This window comes from Paroedura picta, chromosome 13, assembly GCF_049243985.1.
Source record: "Paroedura picta isolate Pp20150507F chromosome 13, Ppicta_v3.0, whole genome shotgun sequence".
NCBI classification, from domain to species: Eukaryota; Metazoa; Chordata; class Lepidosauria; order Squamata; family Gekkonidae; genus Paroedura; species Paroedura picta.
Window position 1 is genome coordinate 148781 of NC_135381.1, and position 23630 is coordinate 172410.

The 23630-nt window shown below is 49.8% G+C and overlaps 1 protein-coding gene across 1 annotated transcript in view; it reads left to right on the plus strand.

Moving 5' to 3' along the window:
* The first annotated feature begins 1503 nt into the window (after window positions 1–1503).
* Window positions 1504–23630, plus strand: part of TTC28 (tetratricopeptide repeat domain 28) — an 81759-nt gene continuing 59632 nt past the window's right edge. Inside the window, 2 exon segments of the mRNA XM_077307924.1 lie at window positions 1504–1766; window positions 6845–7123. Of these exon segments, the coding sequence (XP_077164039.1) occupies window positions 1671–1766; window positions 6845–7123 (375 nt within the window). The 5' untranslated portion in view covers window positions 1504–1670.

Genomic DNA, 23630 nt, shown 5'->3' on the forward strand with positions numbered 1-23630 from the left:
CCAGTACTTTTTAACATATTTATTAATGATCTAGATGAGGGGGTGGAGGGACTACTCATCAAGTTTGGAGATGACACCAAATTGGGAGGACTGGCAAATACTCCAGAGGATAGAGACAGAGTTCAACGAGATCTGAACAAAATGGAAAAATGGGCAAATGAGAACAAGATGCAATTTAATAAGGATAAGTGTAAAGTTCTGCGTCTGGGTCAGAAAAATGAAAAGCATACCTACTGGATGGGGGATACGGTTCTAGGTAACACTGTGTACGAGACCTTGGGGTACTTGTGGATTGTAAGCTAAATATGAGCAGGCAGTGTGATGCAGCGGTAAAAAAGGCAAATGCCATTTTGGGCTGTATCAACAAGGGCATCACATCAAAATCACAAGATGTCATAGTCCGATTGTATACGGCACGGGTCAGACCACACCTGGAGTACTGTGTGCAGTTCTGGAGGCCTCACTTCAAGGAGGACGTAGATAAAATTGAAAGGGTACAGAGGAGAGCGACGAAGATGATCTGGGGCCAAGGGACCAAGCCCTATGAAGATAGGTTGAGGGACTTGGGAATGTTCAGCCTGGAGAAAAGGAGGTTGAGAGGGGACATGATAGCCCTCTTTAAGTATTTGAAAGGTTGTCACTTGGAGGAGGGCAGGATGCTGTTTCTGTTGGCTGCAGAGGAGAGGACATGCAGTAATGGGTTTAAACTTCAAGTACAATGATATAGGCTAGATATCAGGAAAAAAATTTTCACAGTCAGAGTAGTTCAGCAGTGGAAAAGGCTGCCTAAGGAGTTAGAGAGCTCCCCCTCATTGGCAGTCTTCAAGCAAAGGTTGGATACACACTTTTCTTGGATGCTTTAGGATGCTTTGTGCTGATCCTGCGTTGAGCAGGGGGTTGAACTAGATGGCCTGTATGGCCCCTTCCAACTCTGATTCTATTCCTCTAGGAATCCTTAAGCTGGGGCTGCCCAGACCCGGAGGCATTGGAGGTTGGGGGTCTCATGCCCGTCCCAGAACTATCCTGCCCCTCCGTACTGAGGGCTGTGCTGCTTCCAGTTCCAGAGTCTGCCCGCTGCTCTCAGGGGAGGCTGTCTGTTCCGAGGAGGAGCCGCCCTCCCTTCCCTCTGAGGGCTGCAGCGTCCATTCCACCGGAGCGACGACGATCCGGTCCTTGGGTGGGAGCGCCTCCGGCCATAGGCGCGCGAGTCCACGGAGCTCCCGCGCCCGACAGCCTCGCCCTCCGCGGCCAGCAGTGCGGCCGGAGGAGGCGGAGGCCCCTTTCGGGGGGGGGGGGCGGAGGAGGAGAGAACTGGGCGTCGGTCGCAACTTTGCAAACTCCCTGGCCGAAGTTGCCGCCGCACGCAGCGACGGCGCGGAAGGAGGGGAGGAGGGCCGGGCCGGGCCAGGCGCCGTCCCATCCGCGGGGGCCGGGCGGGCGGGCGGAGGGGCGCCTTCTCCCCTCCGGGGCGGGGCACGGCCGAAGCGTTTCTCCCGCCTCCTTCCCCCCTCCCTCGGCGCGGTGGCCGGAGCCCGAAGATGGCGCCGGGCGGGGAGCGGGCTGGGGACTCGCCCGAAGGAGCCCAGGAGGAGGAGGAGGCGGCGGCGGCGGCGGCGTGAGGCCCAGCTCCCTTTCTCGCCCGCTCGCCCTCCCGTCGGGGCCCGCCGAGCATGGAGCACCAGGCGCCTCTGCGGAGGCTGAGGCGGGGGTCGCGCAGGGGCAGCGCGGGGGACGCCGAGCAGCCCCCGCCGCCTCTCCTGGCCCGGGTGAGTCCGAAGGCGGAGCGAGGGGCGCCGAGGGGACGGGAGGCGCGTCGGGGCAAGCGGAGCCCTGGGCGCTGAGGCTGGCGCCGAGCAGCCGCGCCGGAGCCGTGCGGCTGCTAGGCCGGAGGAGCCGGCCGGGGCCAAGGGGATCTCTGGTTGGGTCCCGGCGCCTTCCTACGGCGCCTCCTTGGCCGGGCGGGAGCTGGCCAAAATCGCGTCTGCGAGGCGCCCACGGACCTCCTCGAAGGGGCGGACCCCCAACCTCGGCTGGCGTGGCGACGCCGCGGGGAGCGCGCCAAAAGCCAGGCTTCGCGCCAGAGCGCCGTCCCCCCCCCCCTCGTATGGGGGGGTCTTCACCCGTCGGCTCGAGCGCGAGTCCCGCAAACCTGGCGGCGGCCTCGGAGCCCCCCCTCCCACCGCGTCCCCTCCCCGCAAGACCACTGGGCTTCGTCCCAGCCCTTGGCGCCTGGTCTGGCTGCTGCGCAGGGCTCTCCGCGGGGTCACCTCGGGGGAGGGACGCAGGGCCGGGGCCTTCTGAGGCCGGTGGGCGTGGGGAAGCAGTGACCCCGTGCCTCCCCGGCACCCCTCAGCGGGGCGCCTCTCGCTTCCTCCGACGGCGGGCGGCCCATCGGCCCCCGCAGCCCGGCTCTTCACGCTGCGGCCAGGCAGAGGGAAGCCGCCGCCTCGCAGCTCCGTCCGCCTCCAGCGCTGCTGTCCAGGGTCCCCCTCCTCCTCGGACCTCTCCACCTTGGCCTCCCACCGTCGCCAGTTCAAGGCCTCATTGGATAAAGAAGTATTGCCTTGTGTCCCCCGGAATCCTAGGGATCACGGGCAGGTTCCCCCTGAGATGGCCTTTTGCCTACACGGGCAGGGCAAGCCCCCCCCCCCACACACACACACCAGCCTTTCCTCGCAGGGAAGGGTTTCCATCCCCTCTTATTCATCTTGGGGAGCCTTCTTTGTATTTTCCCCAACTCTGCAATCACCTTTTCTGGTTTTGCACATTACTGCACCTGAGGCCCCCCACAAGGGCATGGCAGTATTCCCTGTTTTTATCTTCAGTGCCTTCCTTAATCATTCCAAACATGAAGTCTGCCTTTTCTTCTGCACTGTCACTATTTTCACTGAGCTCTCCACTCCCACCCCAAGATCTCCTGCAGTCACACAAGTCCCAGACGGTTCAGACGCCAAGATCAGCTTATGTTTGAAATGAGATTGTATAGGGAAATAGAAAACGCCAGGTGTGAGGCAGTGAGGTAGTGGGTGGGCTCCTGCAGGCCAGAGATGGTTTCTTCAGCAGAGGCTGCACCGCTGCCTCCTTCAGCCCCCCCCCCGGAACTCTCTGTTTGAGGGGGGGGTTTGATTATCTCCTGTAGGGAGATGATCGCTCAGATATTTTATATCCCTAACTCTTCAGTCTGTATGTAGAATATCATAAAGAAAGATAGATTTAGATGGAGGAGGAATGAAAATTGGTGGAAGGAACATTAACAATTTGAGAGAATGCAGATGGCACCACATTGCTGTCAGAAAGCAGTCAAGACCTGAAATGACCCTTGATGAAGGTTAAAGCAGAAAGTGCCCAAGCAGACGGAAGACAAAAGCAATAACTACTGGCCAACTACACAACCTTTTCAATGAAAAAAAATTGAAATTGTTGTTAAAGATTTTTTATTCCTTGACTCAATCATTAACCAAATGGGAGACAGCAACCAAGAAATTCAAAGGAGGTTGAGACTGGGGAGGGAGCCATACAAGAGCTAGAAAAGATCCTTAAAAGTGAAGCTGTGTCGCGGGTGACCAAGATAATTTATGACATGGCATTCCCCATTGCTATGTTACATGCTACTCCAATTGTGGGGAGGGGCGGCCTAGCAATCTTCTAAATAAATAACTTCACGTGGGAGTGTGAAGGTCAAACAGTGAAGAAAACAGACACTTGGATTCCTCTTAAATGTGGCCTTGGAGTAAAGCTTTATGGATGGTGGGGACTGTCTGGAGGACAAAGCCAGAGGGTTCTACAGCAACTCGAGTGAAGCAAAAGCAGAGGAGCTTGAGGGGAGTGCAGGAGAGACCAGGTGAACCACTTTCTCCAAGGTGGATCAAATCAACATGGATAGTGAAGGAGCTGAGGTATTGCCCAGTAAAGTCTGTGCCAGGTTTGATTTCTTACCTGGGAATAATGGCAATCACGCTTGTAGCAAGTGTAAGCTGGCTGCTCTGCAGTGACAGGAGAAAACTGGAGAACTTGAAATGGAAGGAGGGCCATCTCATGTATGGCGCAAACAAACTGCCAGTGCTTGGAGGGAAGCTGTTCTTCCTCACATGCCCAGGATAATGCCAGTCTCCACTTGTGGGGGGGGGGGGGACGGACGGACGGACTTTCTTCCAGGACAGATTGGCCCAAGGTTCCTAGAGATGTGAGCAAGAGTCACTGGCAAAGACAGTCATGCTTGGAAAAGTTGAAGGCAGCAGAAGAGGAAGATCCAACAGGAAATGGATGGACCCAGTCTGGGCAGCTGTGGGCCTCAGTTGGCAAGGCCTGAGCAAGACAGTTAAGGAGAGAATGTTTTGGATGTCATGAATTCAGGAGGTTATCTCTGGTCTGAAGTGACTTGACGGCACTTGACAAAAACACATCCAGTAGGATCATGGCTCTTTTCAACCATGTAGCCTCGTGCAATGACCGGCATTACTATTCTGGACAGAGTTATCCACATGACCCTGCTTATGTCACGTAAACAATGAATGATCTACCCTTGAAAATGCAGTTTTCTTTATCAATTTAATTAGTTTGAAGTATACTCTGCCTTGTCTTTGCAAACTCAAGGTGGCTGTCAAGTTTCCTTTTCTGATTAGAGTCATTTTGGGCTAGTGGTATCAGGGAGCAGGAGGCTTGTTTCAGCAGCAACAGGATCCCCCTGAGAGGTCTCCCTAGCAAGGGGGTGTCTGTTATAGGCCACAGGGAACTGCAATGACTAGATTATTTTCCATGGACCTCAGAAGGCATCTTGAAAAAAATCAATTATTATCTGATCTTCAAAAGAACGCCTCTAAAATAAAACTTTGTGCCCCTAAATTTCCAGTGGAGAATCTGAAAGAGGAGAGCATTGGAAAGAGCTCTCCCAGCTGCCTGCCCTTCTTCTTTTCTTTTGTTTTTCCAAATTTTGCTTTGAATTGCTTTCTTTCAGTCTCTAGACCTGTGCAGGATTCTCAGTGTGGCAGGAAAGGCAATTGAATTCTGGCCCTGGGGACCAAAGTGGTATCTGCCTCGCATGTTTCCTTCCGACATCTGCCCCAGAGCCTGACAGCCCTAAGATAGGAGCAGAGGAGTGAATTGGGGCAATGGCCACTCCCCTGTTCTCTCAGATGGTCATGGAGCAAGAGAATCCTGCCCTTCAGCCAGCAGAGCTTGGAAGGGAGGGAGGGAGGGAGGGAGGGAGGGAGGAAGGAAGGAAGGAAGGAAGGAAGGAAGGAAGGAAGGAAGGAAGGAAGGAAGGAAGGAAGGAAGGAAGGAAGGAAGGGCGTGCACAGCTGCATTCTGGAGCAGCTTAGATCATGTGTCAATAGACAGGGCACTAACTGTTCTACCTTGTGAAGATGGTAGAAATCAACACAAGCAAAACAGAGGATACTAAAATGTCTACACCCCTTCCTTCCATACCACCCTCCCCTGAGGCTCAGGGAGGTTCACAGAAAACATGGGGGAACAGAAACAATACAGTAAAACCATCAGATAAATAACAGTAGTGATAATAACAGCAATAAACATAGAGAACAGTAATTAATAATCTCAACATTCTAACAGTCCCATAGTGGGTCAGTTCGAGGGCCCAGTGGATGTTGTTTGTTTCGGTCGACCTCAACCAAATGCCTGGCGGAAGACTTCTCTTTTGCAGGCCCTGTGGAACTGTTCCTCTGGGAGCTCATTCCACCAGGTGGGGGCCCGGACAGAGAAGGCTCTGGCTCTGGCCCTGGTTGAGCTCAAAGCGAGCTTCTTTGCGGCCAGGGATCACCAGGCAGTTGGAGGTGGCGGACTGAAATTTCCTAAACATTTGTGCTGGACATGAGTTAGCAGATGCAATGGAAGTCAAGTAAAACTTGCACTTTACTGACTTCACAGCTATCTCATATGCTCTTATTTATTTATTTATTTATTTATTTATCATACTTCTATACCGCCCTCCCCGGAGGCTCAGGGCAGTTTACATTACAACAGAGAACCATACATAGAACAGTCTGTAGAACATGCATTATATGCATTCTACAAGATGGTCTCGAAACTTTGACACGAGTCTTCCTCCAAACTCGCTCTAGTCATCTCAGTTCCTGTTTCTTCTTGCGACTCTGTGGCCTGAACTTTCCCAGCTGCATTGACTCCAGATTGGAGACTGAATCAGATTCAAGTTGACCTTTAAAGCCTGGGACCATTTGTACCTGCAGGACTGTCTCTCTTTGTTTGCCCCCCATCCCCCAAGGGCATTAAGATCAACCCAGCAAAATTCGCTTAGGGTTCCTAGCCCCAAGGAGATCAGACAGGCCTCAAAAAAGCCCGTATCCCAGCTTCATGGAACACTATTACAAAGAAGATCAGGAATTTGAATGGTTCCACAGGGCTTGTAAATAGAGCGCTTCCTCCAGGACTATGGCTGAGGCCTAAAACATCACCAAATTGAGCTGACCTCCCTATCAAAGCCCTCCCCGCATGTCATCTGGGGCCATTAAGACACCTCTGCCTCTCCTCTCCTTCCTTGCCACTGAAAGTTAGAATAGGCAATTAAGGATGGGACTGTTTTTAGATGGTTAATTATTTATTGTAAATTGCATTTATATATAATTTATTCTTATTCTGCATGTTTTACTGGGATGTATGCTGCCCTGAGTCCAAAGAGAAAGGCCAGGTAACAAATGCAATAAATAATAATAATGTCCAAGAGGAATGTAGGTGAGTTGACAACAAGCCACATAATCGCTTAATGAGCTGGGCTTTTGTTAGGAGGTGTTATTGCTGCAGGGGTTGTGGACACCCCTGGAGTGAAATCTGGGCTGCCTTGGAGTTAATAGTTCTTTTTCACTTGTAGATTTCATTGTTTGGCTCCAAAAACTTTGATGGAAGCAGCCCTGAGGTCCCCATGCTGAGTAAGTCGGAGTTTGTTGAGAAGGTTTGTCAGAGCAACCAGGCCTGCCGTGACGGGGACTTCCACAAGGCTGTAGCCCTTTACAGTGAGGCCCTGGGAGTTGATCCTCAGAACTGCATCTTGTACAGCAATCGCTCGGCAGCCTACATGAAGACTCAGCAGTACGACAAAGCTCTAGATGACGCCATCAAGGCCCGACTCCTGCATCCCAAATGGCCAAAGGTAGGGAAGTCCAGCGTACTCTCCGCACAGGACGTGGCCATTGGTGCAGAGCTGCCAAGCCTGAATCCCTTGCGATGACGAGGACTCTTGGCTCTGCTTGTAGAGAGTGAGGCCTGTTGGATTGTGCTTGGAAGGCAGCTTGGAGGCCTTTCAGGGCTGGCCCAGTCTGTCTCTGTGGAAGCAGGAGAGTCGTGCTGTGTACTAATGTGTGGGCATTTGAGAGGTCTGTCTGTCTGTCTGTCTGTCTGTCTGTGCTGGCAAGGAGCTGCCTTGACTTGGCAGGATGTCATTGTGGCACCAGGTGAGCTAGAAGAGAAGGCTGCACCACTTTGTCATTCTTTGTGCTGGCAGGTTTGTGGCTCTTGTTCCTGTGGGCCCTGGGGGGAGTGCTGCCTGGGCTCCATAAATGCTCTTGCTTTGAGCAGCCTATGGGTCTGCCGGTCTCCCACCAAGGTTGGCCGCTATTCCTTTGGCAAGTGGCGGCTTTCAGTAGATAGGGAGCCCAGTTGGTGTGCCAAAGGTTGCTTGGTCCCGAGTTGCTGTTTGTTTATTTGGACAACTCCTAGGTAGAGATGGGCTTGAAGAGGCACACCAGGGAAACATGATAGTAAAACCACAAAACCACAGCATGAGAACAAGCCAGGCTAGAAAGGCAGAGCTGAGCAGCTTGGAATGCCTATCAAGACTGCAGAAGATTATAGAACTCCTCAGCCCAAAGCCTGGCTCCATAGAAAGGTGCCTGAAGTAGAGAGTGCAGGATGGGCGAGGCAAACTGCCAGCGGGAGGATTTCCCCAATGCAAGGGGCCACCACAGAGGAGCTGCTGCCAGGAGTTACTTGAGGTCATTTCCCCTCATTATTCTGGGTCACAGCCTAAGACTCTAAAGGCTTGTTCTTGGCAGTTACTTCAGCTGCATGAGAAGGCTGTTGTGTAACTTTGCAGCTGGACCCAATTGCTGGTGAGTGATGGAATTCTCCCTTATGAACCTCCCAGCCATGCTGTGTCTGCAGCCCAAGGGGCCAGAGGACTTGCAAATGCCTTTTCTGCCCAGCGTTCTCTTCCCTGTGGTGCCAAAAGTTTGCTTCTTGCCTGAGGATGAAAGAGGATGCCCACTACGTGGGGGGCAGAGTGAGGGGAGGCGGCTTCCTTTTATTTTAGTTTTGCTTTGACTGGCTTAGTTGGAAAGGTCCATTTCTCCATAGGCGGTTTGTCTGAGGCTCTTCTTGCATTTCCATGGTCTTTGCCCTTCATGGTGTCCAGTACGGCTGCAGTGAACAGCAAAGGGGCTGTCCCTGCTTAGGAATCAGCAATCCATGAATTTCATTAACAGGCCTTGCAACTGAGACAGTGGTCAGCCAAACCACAGAGCTACCACCTGTTTCAGTGTCTGGTTTGCCTCTGCATTTGTCTGCAGGGATTGGATATGCTTTGGCTGTGATGTGGAGGGTGACCTTGCACTCAGTGCTGGACTGAGAGAAATGCAGAAAGGCTAGTTCATTGCTAAGACTGGCTGATCCCACATGGGTATTGGGCTCTGCCTCAGTTGTTTTCAGGAGTGTCTTCTCCAGCTCTTCTGCTGCGCTTGTTATTGGAGCCAAGGTTGTTAAGAGTCTGGTCTGTGTCCTTGCTGATGGCACAGAAAGATCTCCAGTGTTGCCTTAAAACGTTGCACAGAGAAACACCCTCTTGAGGTGGTGTTGGTGGTTGGGGGCTGTGATGGAATGAAGTGAATGTCGAGAATTGAACTCTGCTGATGGTGGTGGTGAGGTAAGTGTCCTCAGACAGGCAATTTGCATGAATGAAAGAGGGAGTGGCTTGCCAAGGGTCCTGTTTGCACAGAAGGAGGCCCTTGAGGTTTCAGGCACTGTCTGCTAGGCTGCTCATCAGAACTTGGACACTTTATGCCAGCTTTTCCGGCCTGCCCCAGCCAAGGAGGGCTTTTCATGTAGCGGGGTGAGCAGGGGCAGTCCCATTGGCCTGTAAAATCCTTGCGCAAGTGGAGAGATCTTCCTCATCAACTGGGACACCATCTCTCAAGCTGATGGATTTAAGGAAGCTGTAAAAGGCAAAAGGGCATTCTTTTCCCCCAGCAAGGTGAACGGAAAGGAGCAGTGGTTCTGGCAGAACACATGTCATTTGCCAGTAAGTCAAGCAAAAAGGAAATATGAGGAGAGAGCTATATTTCTGCCTTTCCCCTGATCATGTCAGGATCGAAGGCAGACCCAAGACAAACACATGGCACCCTTTCCATGGTCATGTCATTGAGTTCTGATCAGTGACCGGCTGCAGACCAAAGGATTGGCTGTCTCCTACAGAGGCCTCCATGGCCTTAGATTCTCCTCTCTGGAGGACCACCTGCCTGACCTGTTGAAACTATTGGCAATTCAGTCAGTGTGGAGTGCTCGAGTCTGAGAGCCCTGGCAGCTGGCCCGGGGGGGCCGGGGAATAGAGGGGCTGCAGAAGAAAGGCAGCCAGAGTGAGGCTGGGGATGAATCCAGCTCCCTTTGAAGCCACCTCTGTGGCAGCAATGGCAAAGAAATAATTCGGAGAACTGACATAATTCCTGTTATGGAGGGAATTGTGTTCCCACTAAAGGAGCAGGTTTCCAGCCAGGGCTGCCACAGGACCTGGGCTTCCGTGAAAGTAAGACTGGAGCAGCTTTTCCTGGATAAACAAAAAGAGATGCCACCGTGGTGCATGCCCAAATAGCATGTAGATTATGTTTCTGCATGAGGGTGCCCCTGAAGACTGGCTGGGAAATACAGTCAGTGCCGAATGCTGCTGGGAGAATCCTGGCTGGAGTGGGTGGGAGGGAATTCCTCACTGCCATCTCATTCCATCTACGTGGGCCCCCAAGTCACTTCTGGGCCCCATTCTAGGTGTTGGAATTGACCTTTGAAGCTATCTTTTACTTGGGGAGCTCTGGCCTGGCTAGCCTATCTCATCCGATCTGGGAAGCAAAGCAGGAATGGCTCTGGGCAGTATTTGGGAGGAAGAGCCCCCAGGGAGCCTGTCGTTGCTGTGCACAGGGAGGGGATGGCACACCACCTCTGAACCTCTCTGGCCTTCCAAGTCCCAGGGGGATCTGAAGTACCATCTGTTCCCATATGAATCTACCTACATGCCCCCCTCATCTGAGACTGGATGGGAAGCAAACTGCTAAAGAGCGGGAGCCCTCTGAGCCGCTGCCAGGCAGTCAGGCTGTCTCAGAATAAGCAGGCTTGCTGGGGGGACTCACTGAGGAAGAACTGCAGCCATGGTGGAAATAAGATGTCCACCTTCACCTGGGGAGACTGCTACCTGGAAGTTGGCATTGAAGACAGCCAGGAATCTTGGCAGGAAAGAGCTGGTTCGGAAGACCCGGCAGGAAATGGAGGCTCTTGAGTGAGCCGGTCCATCAGGATCCATCCCTGTGGAGAGTGGCTCTTGTATGCCTGCAGGGGCAGTCAGATTCTCATTGTGCAGCATTAATTCAGTTGTGTCTATGGGAGGCAATGTTGCGCTGCATGTGGGCATGTGCAAGAAGCAGTGATTGTGAATCTGCCCATCATGTCCTGTAGCCCACTTTTGGCATGGGTCTTGGCATTATGGTGCCACTGGCATTTTGACCGGCTGAATGCCCAGACATGCTCCTCCACTCCCTGACCTATCCAGCCCCATTTCAGGGTATCCAGTGATACTTGTACTGTGCAGGAGGTATCATGACAGGGTGCCCTCTGATGACTCCTCCCTAGGCTCCATCATGCTCCCAGTGGAGCAGATCTAACTTCTCTCCCCGAGAACTCGGTGCATGGTGCTTCGTGAGCAATAGTCACATTCTTTTGTGCATGGTTCCCTTGCAGCTTAAAGGGTTTAGTCTGGTGCAGGGAGGCTGCATTCAGAGATTTCAGCAGAACTGAGTGTTGTCTCCACACCTTGGCATAGATTTTGAAGAAGAGCTGGTTTTTGTATTCTGCTTTTCACTACCAGAAGGAGTCTCAAAACGGCTTACAATCACCTTCCCTTCCTCTCCACAACAGACACCCTGTGAGAATCCTGACAGGATTGCTCTGTGAGAATAAGCACTATCAGGGCTGTGACAAGCCCAAGGTCACCCAGCTGGCTGCATGTGGAAGAGGAGTGGGAAATCAAATCCAGTCCTCCGGATTACAGAATGCCGCCACTGTTAACCACCACACTGTGCTGGCTTTTAAGCCACTCTGTGCAGGGCCAGTCCCCTGCTGGATCCATCCCCATTTGAGAATGCTTCAGAGGCTGGAACAAAGCGCACTTTTCTTGTGGAAAGTGTTCTGACTTTGTCCTGCCTGACTAGACAGGCTGAATCCTTGGGAGGCGTTGGGGCCGGTGGGAGCCGGTGGGATACGCCTTGCCTCTCAGGAGCCGGTGTGATACACCTTGCTTCCCCCACTAGTGCTGAACAGCTGATGGGACCTGGCATTTATGGGTGCTTGATTGATGGCCTGGGCAGACCTGTCTTAATTTGTCCAATTCTGCAATACCTGTGCCCAGGTTTGAAGACCTTGGGTGACCAGGTGCACAGGGTTCTTTCACTAATTGGATTTCCTTCAGTTTATCGTAGCAATATTTCAGCACAGGCTAAAGGCTAGTGGGATCTTTGTGTGTGTGGATAGTGAATCTGGATATCAGAGGAGTGTTAGTTGGTAGTTCTGATATTAGATGATTTCCCAGTTATTGAAAAGAGCCTAAGGAGCTTACTTTGTGCCAAGGCAGCTGTCAGGTGCAAATGTATTTCTTTGTTGTTTATTTTATTATTATTACACTATATTATTATTTTTGCAACTTAGCCTGTGTGTCCAGTCCCATGGATTAGTGTAGGAATCAGATGTCTTGAATTCTGTAGCTTTTGAGGAGCAGCTTCTCTGAGCTGATTTTAATTGTATTAGGCAAGGAGACTTTACAAAGTAGGAGTAGTAAGTTCCCTCTGCAGCAGGGACCAAACACATTGCACTGTACGGCCTGCGGGCTCTGTTGAGTTCTGTACCAGCCCCTGGGCTCAGTTTCTTGGGAAGGGGCCGACCTGCCTACATCTGCTCTACCTGCTCCAGTACAAGCGCTTCCCTCCATTCCATTCTGCTAAAGCTCAGTCCAGGAGCGCGCCCTTTGCAGCTGAAGGGGCAGGGCATGGCACAGGTGCTTCTGGTCAGTGGAGAAGTGTTTGAGCAGCAGGCCAGGGTGGGCGGGCGGAAGGGCAGCTGTTTTGGCTTGGCAGTATTAGGAGAAGTGGTGGCTCATGTGGGTCGATGGCTTCGCTGGGGAGGATCATGGAGCTACAGAGTGGGAGGACCGGGGAAAAGGTTTTGGCAAGCAGAATGCAGAGGGGGGACACACCTGCGGTTCTTATACTGGGAGCATATTTTTGGCAGGACCCACTGGTCATGCTGCTGCCTACATACCCCATCAGAAATGATGGTGTGTGAAAGCATCTACGTGTGAGCTGAGGCTCAGCATAAAAGCTAATGGTCTTGGACCTTCTCTTTTGGGTGGGCAGCATGGGACATCCCCTCCAAACTACCCATTTGCAGTCTGTCTCTTTCTTTGGCTTAGATATTTGGCTTTGTCAATTTGGGAAAGCTGCCTTGGAGTTGTGGGATGTTCTGCATGGCCCCTCCCCCCCCCCCCCGTCTCCCACAACTGTGTTGACGATGTGAGTTGTCATGTAATTGCAGGGCATGCAGCGGCATTCCTGGAAGGACTTGCTTTCCTCCTCCTCCTTTTGTAATTAAGTCCAGGTGTTGTTCCTGCAGCCAGTTGGGGGGCAGTCTGAGGCCAAGTGTCTCACCTCCTTTGCCTCAGGGCAGTGCATGTTTCTGGAGGGGGCAGGTTTGGAACGATGCTCTTTGCAAGTGGAATACTCCTCCCATTGCACATAAAAACTGTGGAGTAAAGAATGCAACTCGACCAGTGAAGCCCTTCCTATGAATAGGGTTCTTGTTTCTAATTTGATGAGCAGGGAACTTTCCAGCTCCGTTCGCCTCTTTACAATCTGTCTTTAATTTGCAGGGAGATGCATTCCAGTTTTTTAGACATGAAACTGTTTAATGGGGTTTTCTTGGCTTTGCCAGAGCTCCAGTTGTGTTGGCTTATCCTGAGACTTATCCTGAGACATTTACTCCTTGGAAAGTGTGTCCATGTACACTTTTTGGGCTACTCTTTGGCTCCCTTGGTCACCCGCTACTATTTTCCTGTTCAAAGTAGCTAGCAGGTTTTAAAAAGAGTTGTTTCAAAGAGTTGTTGTCAATGGTGTTTCATCAGACTGGAGAGAGGTGAGTAGCGGGGTACTCAGGGCTCGGTGCATTGCCTGGTACTTTTTAACATATTTATTAATGATCTAGATGAGGGGGTGGAGGGACTAGTCAAGTTTGCAGATGACACCAAATAGGGAGGACTGGCAAATACTCCGGAAGATAGAGACAGAGTTCAACGAGATCTGAACACAATGGAAAAATGGGCAAATGAGAACAAGATGCAATTTAATAAAGATAAGTGTAAAGTTCTGCATCTGGGTCAGAAAAATGAAAAGCATGCCTACTGGATGGGGGATACGCTTCTAGGTAACACTGTGTGTGAACGAGACCTTGGGGTACTTGTGGATTGTAAACTAAACATGAGCAGGCAGTGTGATGCAGCGGTAAAAAAGGCAAATGCCATTTTGGGCTGTATCAACAGGGGCATCACATCAAAATCACAAGATGTCATAGTCCCATTCTATACAGCACTGGTCAGACCACACTTGGAGTACTGTGTGCAGTTCTGGAGGCCTCACTTCAAGAAGGACGTAGATAAAATTGAAAGGGTACAGAGGAGAGCGATGAAGATTTATTTATTTATTTATCATACTTATATACCGCCCTCCCCGGAGGCTCAGGAGATGATCTGGGGCCAAGGGACCAAGCCCTATGAAGATAGGTTGAGGGACTTGGGAATGTTCAGCCTGGAGAAAAGGAGGTTGAGAGGAGACATGATAGCCCTCTTTAAGTATTTGAAAGGTTGTCACTTGGAGGAGGGCAGGATGCTGTTTCTGTTGGCTGCAGAGGAGAGGACACGCAGTAATGGGTTTAAACTTCAAGTACAACGATATAGGCTAGATATCAGGTTAAAAAATTTCACAGTCAGAGTAGTTCAGCAGTGGAATAGGCTGCCTAAGGAGGTGGTGAGCTCCCCTCACTGGCAGTCTTCAAACAAAGGTTGGATACACACTTTTCTTGGATGCTTTAGGATGCTTAGGGCTAATCCTGCGTTGAGCAGGGGGTTGGACTAGATGGCCTGTATGGTCCCTTCCAACTCTATGATTTCATTTTATTTATTTATTTTTATTTATTATTTGATTTATAGACCGCTGTTCCCCAATTAGGTCTCATGGCGGTTTACAACATAAAACAATTAAAACACAATAAAATCTCCCATAAAATCTCCAAATTACATCATACATATAAGCGGCAGGGTTCATAATTTCAGTCCCAATTTCCCCATGTTCAGCATGGTGGGATAAATAACATTCAAAGAGAGTGGGCGTCAATCCAATAGTTGAGATTATTTCCAGGGTTGAGTTCTGCTAAAAATAGAGTGAAAATACGCTGGGCATCTTGGGCACCTTGAGCCTTTTGACTTGCTCATAAAGGGACCCCAAGGACCTTAAGAACTGCCCCCTGGAATCCAGCGGCCCATTCTTGGCTGAGGTGCCTGTAACGGGTGGTGGCTCTGCAGCTTCAGGCTGACTTCTCTAAACCCATTTCCATGTGGGCTCAGGTCTTGCCTTTGTAAGAAAACGTTCTTTGGTTGCCCTGACTGACGGCCTTTGCCAGGAAAGGCGACCAGGCCGGGTGCGGGGGAAGCCTGTCTCTGTTGGTCCTTTGGGTGGGGTTTGAGACTGTTGAGCAAGAAGTTTCCATCTGGGGAGGCTAGCTGGGCTGGAAATGGCAGGGTGGGACGAGGCTGAGGTGGCTCCACTCTGCCTTTAGCTGGCCCAGCTGGGCAACTGTTGCTTGCTCCTGGAGCACTGATGCTACTGGCCCCCCGTGCTGTTTGGGGTCTTCTTGAAACTGCTGGGAGATATTGTGATGGACACACTACCAATATGCAGATGACATAAACTGGCAATAAACTGAAGCTCTGTCCAGTGAAGATGGGGATGTGCTGGTCAGTGGCAAAGCTGCTTAAAGACTGCACAGTTGACCAGCCCTGGAGGAGGATCCTGTTGGATCCAGGTTGGAGGGTCAGGTCTCCTCTGGGGGACATAACGCCTCCTGTACACTTTGGCATGTCCTCACTGGCTGTGGTGGTTCCTCAGAGATCATGATCGGGGCACAGTGATCCGTGTTCTGATCACATCCTGGTTAGATTACTTCAATGCACCCCCTGAAGGCTGCCCTTGAAACCATCTGGAAACGTCTGCTGGCCCAAACTGTGGTGACCAGGCCATTGTCATGGGTTGGTTACAGAAATGGTTTCCCTTGGGTTCTGAAACTCCTGCATGAGCCACCTGCTTGCCTCCAGGCACAGCGCAGAGCACTGGCCCAGAACACTGTTCCCCACCTGTCATTTCAAGAAAGTAGCCTCAGCAGCTGCCCAGCAAGGCTCATGATTGGCAGACGGTTCCCCTCTTGAAGCAGCCACTGGCAGAAGGCCTGGAGGGTGGGTCTGCTGTGGGCCAGGTAAAAGGCCCAGCCTCTCCACGTACTCTAAGCTGGAGAGGAAATGGGCCTGGCGTGGCCAACAGGAATGGTGAAAGAGGCCACGGGAGCTCCAGTCATGCTTCTCTGCATTCTCTGTCGATCTGTGCCACGCTTGGAGCCTGCTTCTTTCCACCTTCCCTTGACAAGTGCTGCTGAAGGCCTCTCAGTGCACCGGGTGTCCTGACCTGGGTAGCCCAGGAAGGCCTGATCCAGTCAGTTCTCGGAAGCTAAGCAAGGTGAGCCTTGGCTAGTGCTTGCATAGGAGACCTCGAAGGAACGCTAGGGGAGGTCATGATGGCAAACCTCGTCCAACATCTCTTGCCTGGCTACACTCAGATCTCCTGGTTACCCTCCACGCACATGGCATATATGATAAATAAATAAATACTAAGTGCACAAGATTTAAATTCTTTGTGTGCCCATTCCATGTTTATTTTATATTGAATTTTGCCTTCCCAAAATGCATTCAAGGAAATTACATTTTTATCATGAATTCTTTGGATGAAAAATGTATGCAACTGTATTTGAGGGTATACATTTTTCAAGACTAGCACATGGATCCTTAAATAAAAAATGACAGCTTCTTGGATGTGGCTGCACTCTAAATATGTGCGTGGAAATAATGAAGTCTGTGACGATCTGAAGAAGGAGCCGCCAGGAGAGTAGCAGACGTGTGCTCATGGGAGCTCATGCACTTGGACTCCAGGAAGCACCAGAGGGCTGGCGGGAGCAGTCGTCGCTTTCCAGGCTGCACGGGGAATGCATGAGTGAGAAGTGCCAAATTTCTTGTTCCGCCAGTTGGGAAACGAGGCATCCAGGACATGTTGTGATGCTCAGCTGCACCGGCCACCGTTGGATTTTCTTTTGGAGGAGGTCCAGGCTTTTTAATGCCTAGATTTGCAGCCACTGCCTGTAAGGACGAAGCGAGGGTGGTGGTGGTTGGTGAACATGATTCCACAGTAAGCCATGCTCCTCCACGCTACATTCCTCAGCTCACTGCACTTTCCCCTTGAAACAAAGGCAGAAAGGAAAAAGGTAGACCCAGGGATTCCTCTTTTCCATTCTCTGTGCCGGGATTGACTCTGGCCCTGGGACTCCAGATCTTTTTCCTCCAGCACAGACTGACCCCTGTGGAAGCTGCAGCTTCTCTTATGGCCTGCCAATGGGAGGTGTGCAGACATGGATGTTCTCTGAAGGATGGAGCGCAAAGCTTTCTCACATCTGTGCAATTTCTACTGGGTCTCTCTGCCTGAAACTGAAGTCGGTCCCATTAGTTATCCTGGCTGCTCAGAGCAGGAAGGCACATGCATAAAGGTTTCTCTGAACAACAGCTCAGAGTCAGAGCATTTGACGTGCTCTCAGGTTTAGGTCCTAGCCTCTCAGATTAAGAAGGAGACAGGCAGCAGGCAATGGAAAACAGCTCTCACAGGGATTGCTCTGCGAGAACAGGACTGCCAGGGCTGTGACTAACCCAAGGGCACCCAGCTGGCTGCATGTGGAGGGGGAGCGGGGAATCAAGTCAGCTTGCCAGAGTAGAAGCTGCTGCTCTTAACCACTGCACCAAGAAGATGGGAGGGGTGGAAGAGGTTTACCCAGAGTGGCTGCCACTTCCGTAGAAGGTGATCCATTACATGGGGCTCCGTATGGAATAGCTGTGGAATTTGTTTAGGAGATTTCTATGCTGCCTGTCCAAAGACCTGCTTGAGGCAGTACACGAGGCAAAATAATACAGTAAAGCTGCACCTGTGGAACTCCAGCATAGCAGATGCATGGGCTGTTACTGCCTGTAATGTGGCTCTTCCAAGAGAGACAAAATGGCCTCACAGAGAGACCCAGTGCTGCAGAGTCAGGTCAGTAGACAGAGGAGGGAAATTGGCTGGTTTGAAACAGACACCATTAAAAATGTGCCACCAAATATCCTTTAACAAACATACAAAAGGAAACGAAAAATGCCCCCAGTCATCATGACATATAAAAACCTTTCCTCATTTCCCAAAGGTAAATCAAGAGACCAAACAGGTTTTGACCCCGAAGTCTTAACTAGTGGGCAACCAAAGATTAACAGTTAGGTATGACAAAATAAAAGTATGTCTATAACAAATATGTTTGAAAAATTTACAAGGATTACGTAAATTTGACAGACATCACGCAGTTTAATGCTCACAAATTCCCCACAGAGTTAAAATAATAATTAGCATAAAACAACTGTCAGTATCTCACTCGGTGGTGTGCAGCCAGGGCTCCACGGGAAGTTTGTTTGCAATAATTTAAAATGTAAGTAGCAAAGAACTTAAAACTTATAGAGAAAAGACCAGCCTCTGTTACTCCATCCCTGGCCCCTGCTACAGCTGAGGTCATCACGGATTAGAGCCCAAGACTTCAATCAAGCCTCACACCAAGAGGTCTAAGAAGTCCAAGAACAAGGACTGTTCTCCCCACTCTGATTATGGTTCGGCCAGCAAATCACTGGGTCCTTTGGTTCCATCCACATCTACGGTACCATTGACACAGCAGACTCTGTCTCTAGTCCCATCCCCATCGGTTCCTAGTCATAGAATCATAGAATCATAGAATCATAGAATCATAGAATCATAGAGTTGGAAGGGGCCATACAGGCCATCTAGTCCAACCCCCTGCTCAACGCAGGATTAGCCCAAAGCATCCTAAAGCATCCAAGAAAAGTGTGTATCCAACCTTTGCTTGAAGACTTCCAGTGAGGGGGAGCTCACCACCTCCTTAGGCAGCCTATTCCACTGCTGAACTACTCTGACTGTGAAAAACTTTTTCCTGATATCTAGCCTATATCGTTGTACTTGAAGTTTAAACCCATTACTGCGTGTCCTCTCCTCTGCAGCCAGCAGAAACAGCATCCTGCCCTCCTCCAAGTGACAACCTTTCAAATACTTTAAGAGGGCTATCATGTCCCCTCTCAACCTCCTTTTCTCCAGGCTGAACATTCCCAAGTCCCTCAACCTATCTACATAGGGCTTGGTCCCTTGGCCCCAGATCATCTTCGTTGCTCTCCTCTGCACCCTTTCAATTTTATCGACGTCCTTCTTGAAGTGAGGCCTCCAGAACTGCACACAGTACTCCAGGTGTGGTCTGACCAGTGCCGTATACAATGAGACTATGACATCTTGTGATTTTGATGTGATGCCTCTGTTGATACAGCCCAAAATGGCATTTGCCTTTTTTACCGCTGCATCACACTGCCTGCTCATGTTTAGTTTACAATCCACAAGTACCCCAAGGTCTCGTTCACACACAGTGCTACCTAGAAGGGTATCCCCCATCCAGTAGGCATGCTTTTCATTTTTCTGACCCAGATGCAGAACTTTACACTTATCTTTATTAAATTGCATCTTGTTCTCATTTGCCCATTTTTCCATTGTGTTCAGATCTCGTTGAACTCTGTCTCTATCTTTTTGTATTTGCCAGTCCTCCCAATTTGGTGTCATCTGCAAACTTGATGAGTAGTCCCTCCACCCCCTCATCTAGATCATTAATAAATATGTTAAAAAGTACCGGGCCGAGCACCGAGCCCTGAGGTACCCCGCTACTCACCTCTCTCCAGTCTGATGAAACACCATTGACAACAACTCTTTGAGTGCGGTTCTCTAACCAATTCCCTATCCCCCTAACTATCTGAAAATCCAGATTGCAGTCCTTCAACTTATCCATCAGAACATCATGGGGAACCTTGTCAAAAGCTTTACTAAAATCCAAGTAAATGACATCAACCGAATTTCCCCTATCCAGCATACCTGTTACTTGGTCAAAAAAGGAAACTAGGTTGGTCTGGCAGGACCTGTTGGAGACAAATCCATGCTGACTTCCTTGGATCACCAAATTGTCCTCCAGATGTTTGCAGATCGCTCCCTTTAATAGCTGCTCCATTATCTTTCCCACAACAGAGGTCAGACTCACTGGTCTGTAGTTTCCTGGGTCATCCTTCCTCCCTTTTTTGAAGATCGGAATAACGTTTGCTCTTTTCCAGTCCTCCGGGACATCTCCAGTCCTTACAGAGGTTCCGAAGATGATGGACGAGGGCTGTGCAAGTTCTCTGGAAAGTTCTTTGAGTACTCTCGGGTGCATTTCATCCGGGCCAGGGGATTTGAATTCATCCAGTGCAGCTAAATGCCTCTCGACAACCTCTCTATCCATGTTAACCTGCCACCCAGACACTATCCTTTGACTACGGGCATCTCTAGATGTGCCTAAACACTTTGACCTGTGGGAAAAAACAGATGTAAAATAGGCACTAAGCCTTTCTGCTTTCTCTGCATCTTTCGTTAGAGTTTGTCCATCCGCACCCAACAGTGGGCCTATTGCCTCCTTTACTTTACGTTTGCTCCTCACATAACTGAAAAATCTTTTCTTGTTACAATGGGCTTCCTGGCCAATCTTAGCTCACTCTCAGCTTTGGCCTTTCTGATGATTGATCTACAGTGCCTAGTAACCTGTAGGTACTCTTCTTTAGAGCTCTGTCCTTCCCTCCATTTCCTGAACATTTTCATTTTCTTTCTTAGTTCCTCTTGAAGTTCTCTGTTCATCCAAATAGGCTTCTTAGAGCTCCTGCAGTGTTTTCGTCTTTCTGGGATAGTCATTGATTGAGCATGCAATAGCTCTTGTTTGAGTAGCGCCCACCCTTCACATGCTCCCTTCCCTTCCAGCATTCTCGTCCATGGTATGACACTCATCATGTCTCTGAGTTTATTAAAGTTTGCCCTACGAAAATCCAACATCCGTGTCTGGCTACAAGCTTCCTTGGCTCCCCATCTCAAAAGGAATTCTATGAGGACATGGTCACTTCCCCCTAGGGTCCCCACCTCCTTCACCTCATCCACCAACTCTTGTCTGTTGGTCAGTATTCAGTATGGCTGAACCTCTTGTGGGTTCATCTACCATTTGATAAATGAAATTGTCAGCCAGGCAGGTCAGAAACTTGCATGACTGAGGACGCTTCGCAGAGTTTGTTTCCCAGCACACATCTGGGAAATTGAAGTCACCCATGATGACAAGGTCCTGCCGCTTGGATATTTTCTCAAGCTGCTCACAAAGTGCAGCATCCACATCCTCTCATTGGTCAGGCGGTCAGTAGGAGACACCAACCACCATACTGTTTGTTTGCCCCTCGCTTATTTTCACCCAGATGCTTTCCGCTGTAGTCAGGACGCTTCAATTCCTATTTTGGAACATCAGCCAGCTATATGGCATTTGGTATCCCTAACATTGTATGACCCCTCCCCTGTCTATGTTGGCCAGTGGGATCGTCCATTTGCAGATGAACCTCAGGTGGCCCTTGGATTCGACGGATCCCACCCTCGCTCCCTGGATCAAGGCATAGAGGTGGAGGAGGGTGAACCCACTCACCCCTCCCCTCACCCGGTAGAGCCTCCTATTCTTCCCTGGATGATTCTGTCAAGGATCCCGCTCCCTCATCTCCATCTGAAGACTACTGTTTACACGCGGACCAACTCCTCCATATGGCGAAGGCCTTGGGCACCTCTTCCTTGGATATTCAGCCAAGACACATGGTGCTCAGCCACCTATATTCTGAAACCCTGACCTCTATCGCCTTGCCGATCCTGAATGGCTTTGAGGATCTTACAGCCCTGATCTGGAAGAAACTGGCCTTAGCCATACTGGCCCTTATGAAACTAGACTCCCTATATAGTCAAGCAAGATTCTTCAAATTTCTTATCTGTCCACCATCCCTCCACACCTTGAGGACATGCGGCTAAAACAGCTGCCTAGTCAACACTCATCACCATTAGACTGCGAATCCGCAAACTCGAAGGCTTGGGTAGAAAGTTGTACTCTTCTGCAGCCTTGTCCTTTAGGATTGCAAACTACCAAGCGATCAATGCCAGTTACCAGATGGTGCTTTGGGAAGGCATGCCTAAATACCTAGAAATGCTGCCAGAGGAATCTACGACTTTTCTGTACCTCCAAAAAAGCCATTAGTATGTGAAAACATCCCACAGAGGTCATGGCTCAAGCCATGGCTACTGAGGTTACTCTTCGACGCCATGTGTTGCTGAGAAGTACCTTGTTGCCCCTGGAGACGAGAGCCAAGGTAGAAGATCTCCCATTTGAGGAGGAGTCACTTTTTGCTGACAACTTTCACTCATTGCTAAAAAGGAGCAGACAGACGGTCTATTCTTTAAGTTCCTTCCCACTGGCTCCCACCTACCAGCCTCGTTTCAACCAACGGCAACACGGATTTGCCACCCCATTTTTCTGTAAGCGCCTTCCCACTTCTTTTCATAAACAGCATTCCTTCCCTACAGTGATCGAATTTCTTTCAGTGGGAGATTGGTTTGCGGTCCTTGACCTTAAGGATGCCTACTTTCACATATCAATCCACCCTCGGGACAGACAATGCGGATCTTCCCAGGCAAGAACCCTGTGAGTGGTGCTTGCAGATGAGCAGGTTGCTTCCTGCTGGCCTGTACCTGTGCCATAGCTTTTCGGCACGGACGTGAATAAGTGAGGAATGCCCTGGACTTGAGGTGCAGGACACAGCTTTCCCTGTCTGTATGGGTTTTAATAAGGCAGTGAGACACAAATGATGCATGGAATGATCCTTCAGGATTAAGGGTGTCCCCACGGCAAATTGTTTCTGACCCAACAAGCCAGCATTCTCAGACTTCTTTGCCAGAAAATAAACTCTCTTGGGACAGAAAGGCCTGGAGGATCATTGTCCATGGGGTCGTGATGGGTCGGATACGACTTCACACCTAACAACAACAGCAAAACTCTCTTGGATCCCCAAATGTGTTTATCCGTTTATAATCAAAATGTTTCTTCTCTGTTTGAATTGTTTTTCAATGCAGAATAATCAAAATGCTTCATCAGCGCAAGAATATTGACAGATTTTACGCCATTTCTAGCCAGTTATTTCAAAAAGACTGAAATCCAAGTACGTAGTTTACAGAAATTAAAACAACATATACCAAACAGATATTTCAAAATTGTGGAAATCTAGCATCCCTTCAGATGACCCATCAGGTGTACTATTGTGGACAAGAATCTTGCAGAAGAAATGGAGTAGCCTTCATAATCAATAAGAGAGTAGGAAAAACAGTTTTGGGATACAATCCCCCAAATGACAGAATGATCTCAGTTCGAATCCAAGGCAAACCATTCAACATCACAATAATCCAGGTCTATGCCCCAACCACTGCTGCTGAAGAGGATGAAGTTCACCAGTTCTATGAAGCCCTACAACACCTTCTAGAAGCAACGCCAAAAAATGATGTGCTTATCATCATGGGGGATTGGAATGCTAAAGTAGGAAGTCAAAAGATACCTGGGATAACAGGCAAGTTTGGCCTTGGAGTACAAAATGAAGCAGGGCACAGGCTGGTAGAATTTTGTCAAGAGAATACAATGGTCATAGCAAACACTCTTTTCCAACAACCCAAGAGACGACTCTACACATGGACATCACCAGACAGTCAACACAGAAATCAGATTGACTATGTGCTCTGCAGCCAAAGATGGAGAAGTTCTATACTCTCAGTAAAAACAAGACCAGGAGCTGATTGTGGTTCAGATCATCAGCTTCTTGTTGCAAAATTTAGGCTTAAATTGAAGAAAGTAGGGAAAAGCACTAGGCCACTCAGGTATGAACTAAATCATATCCTCGACTAATATGCAGTAGAGGTGACAAATAGATTTAAGGAATTAGATCTGATAGACAGAGTGCCTGAAGAACTATGGACGGAGGTTAGCAACATTGTACAAGAGGTAGCAACTAAAACCATCCCAAAGAAAAAGAAATGCAAGAAATCAAAATGGCAGTCTGA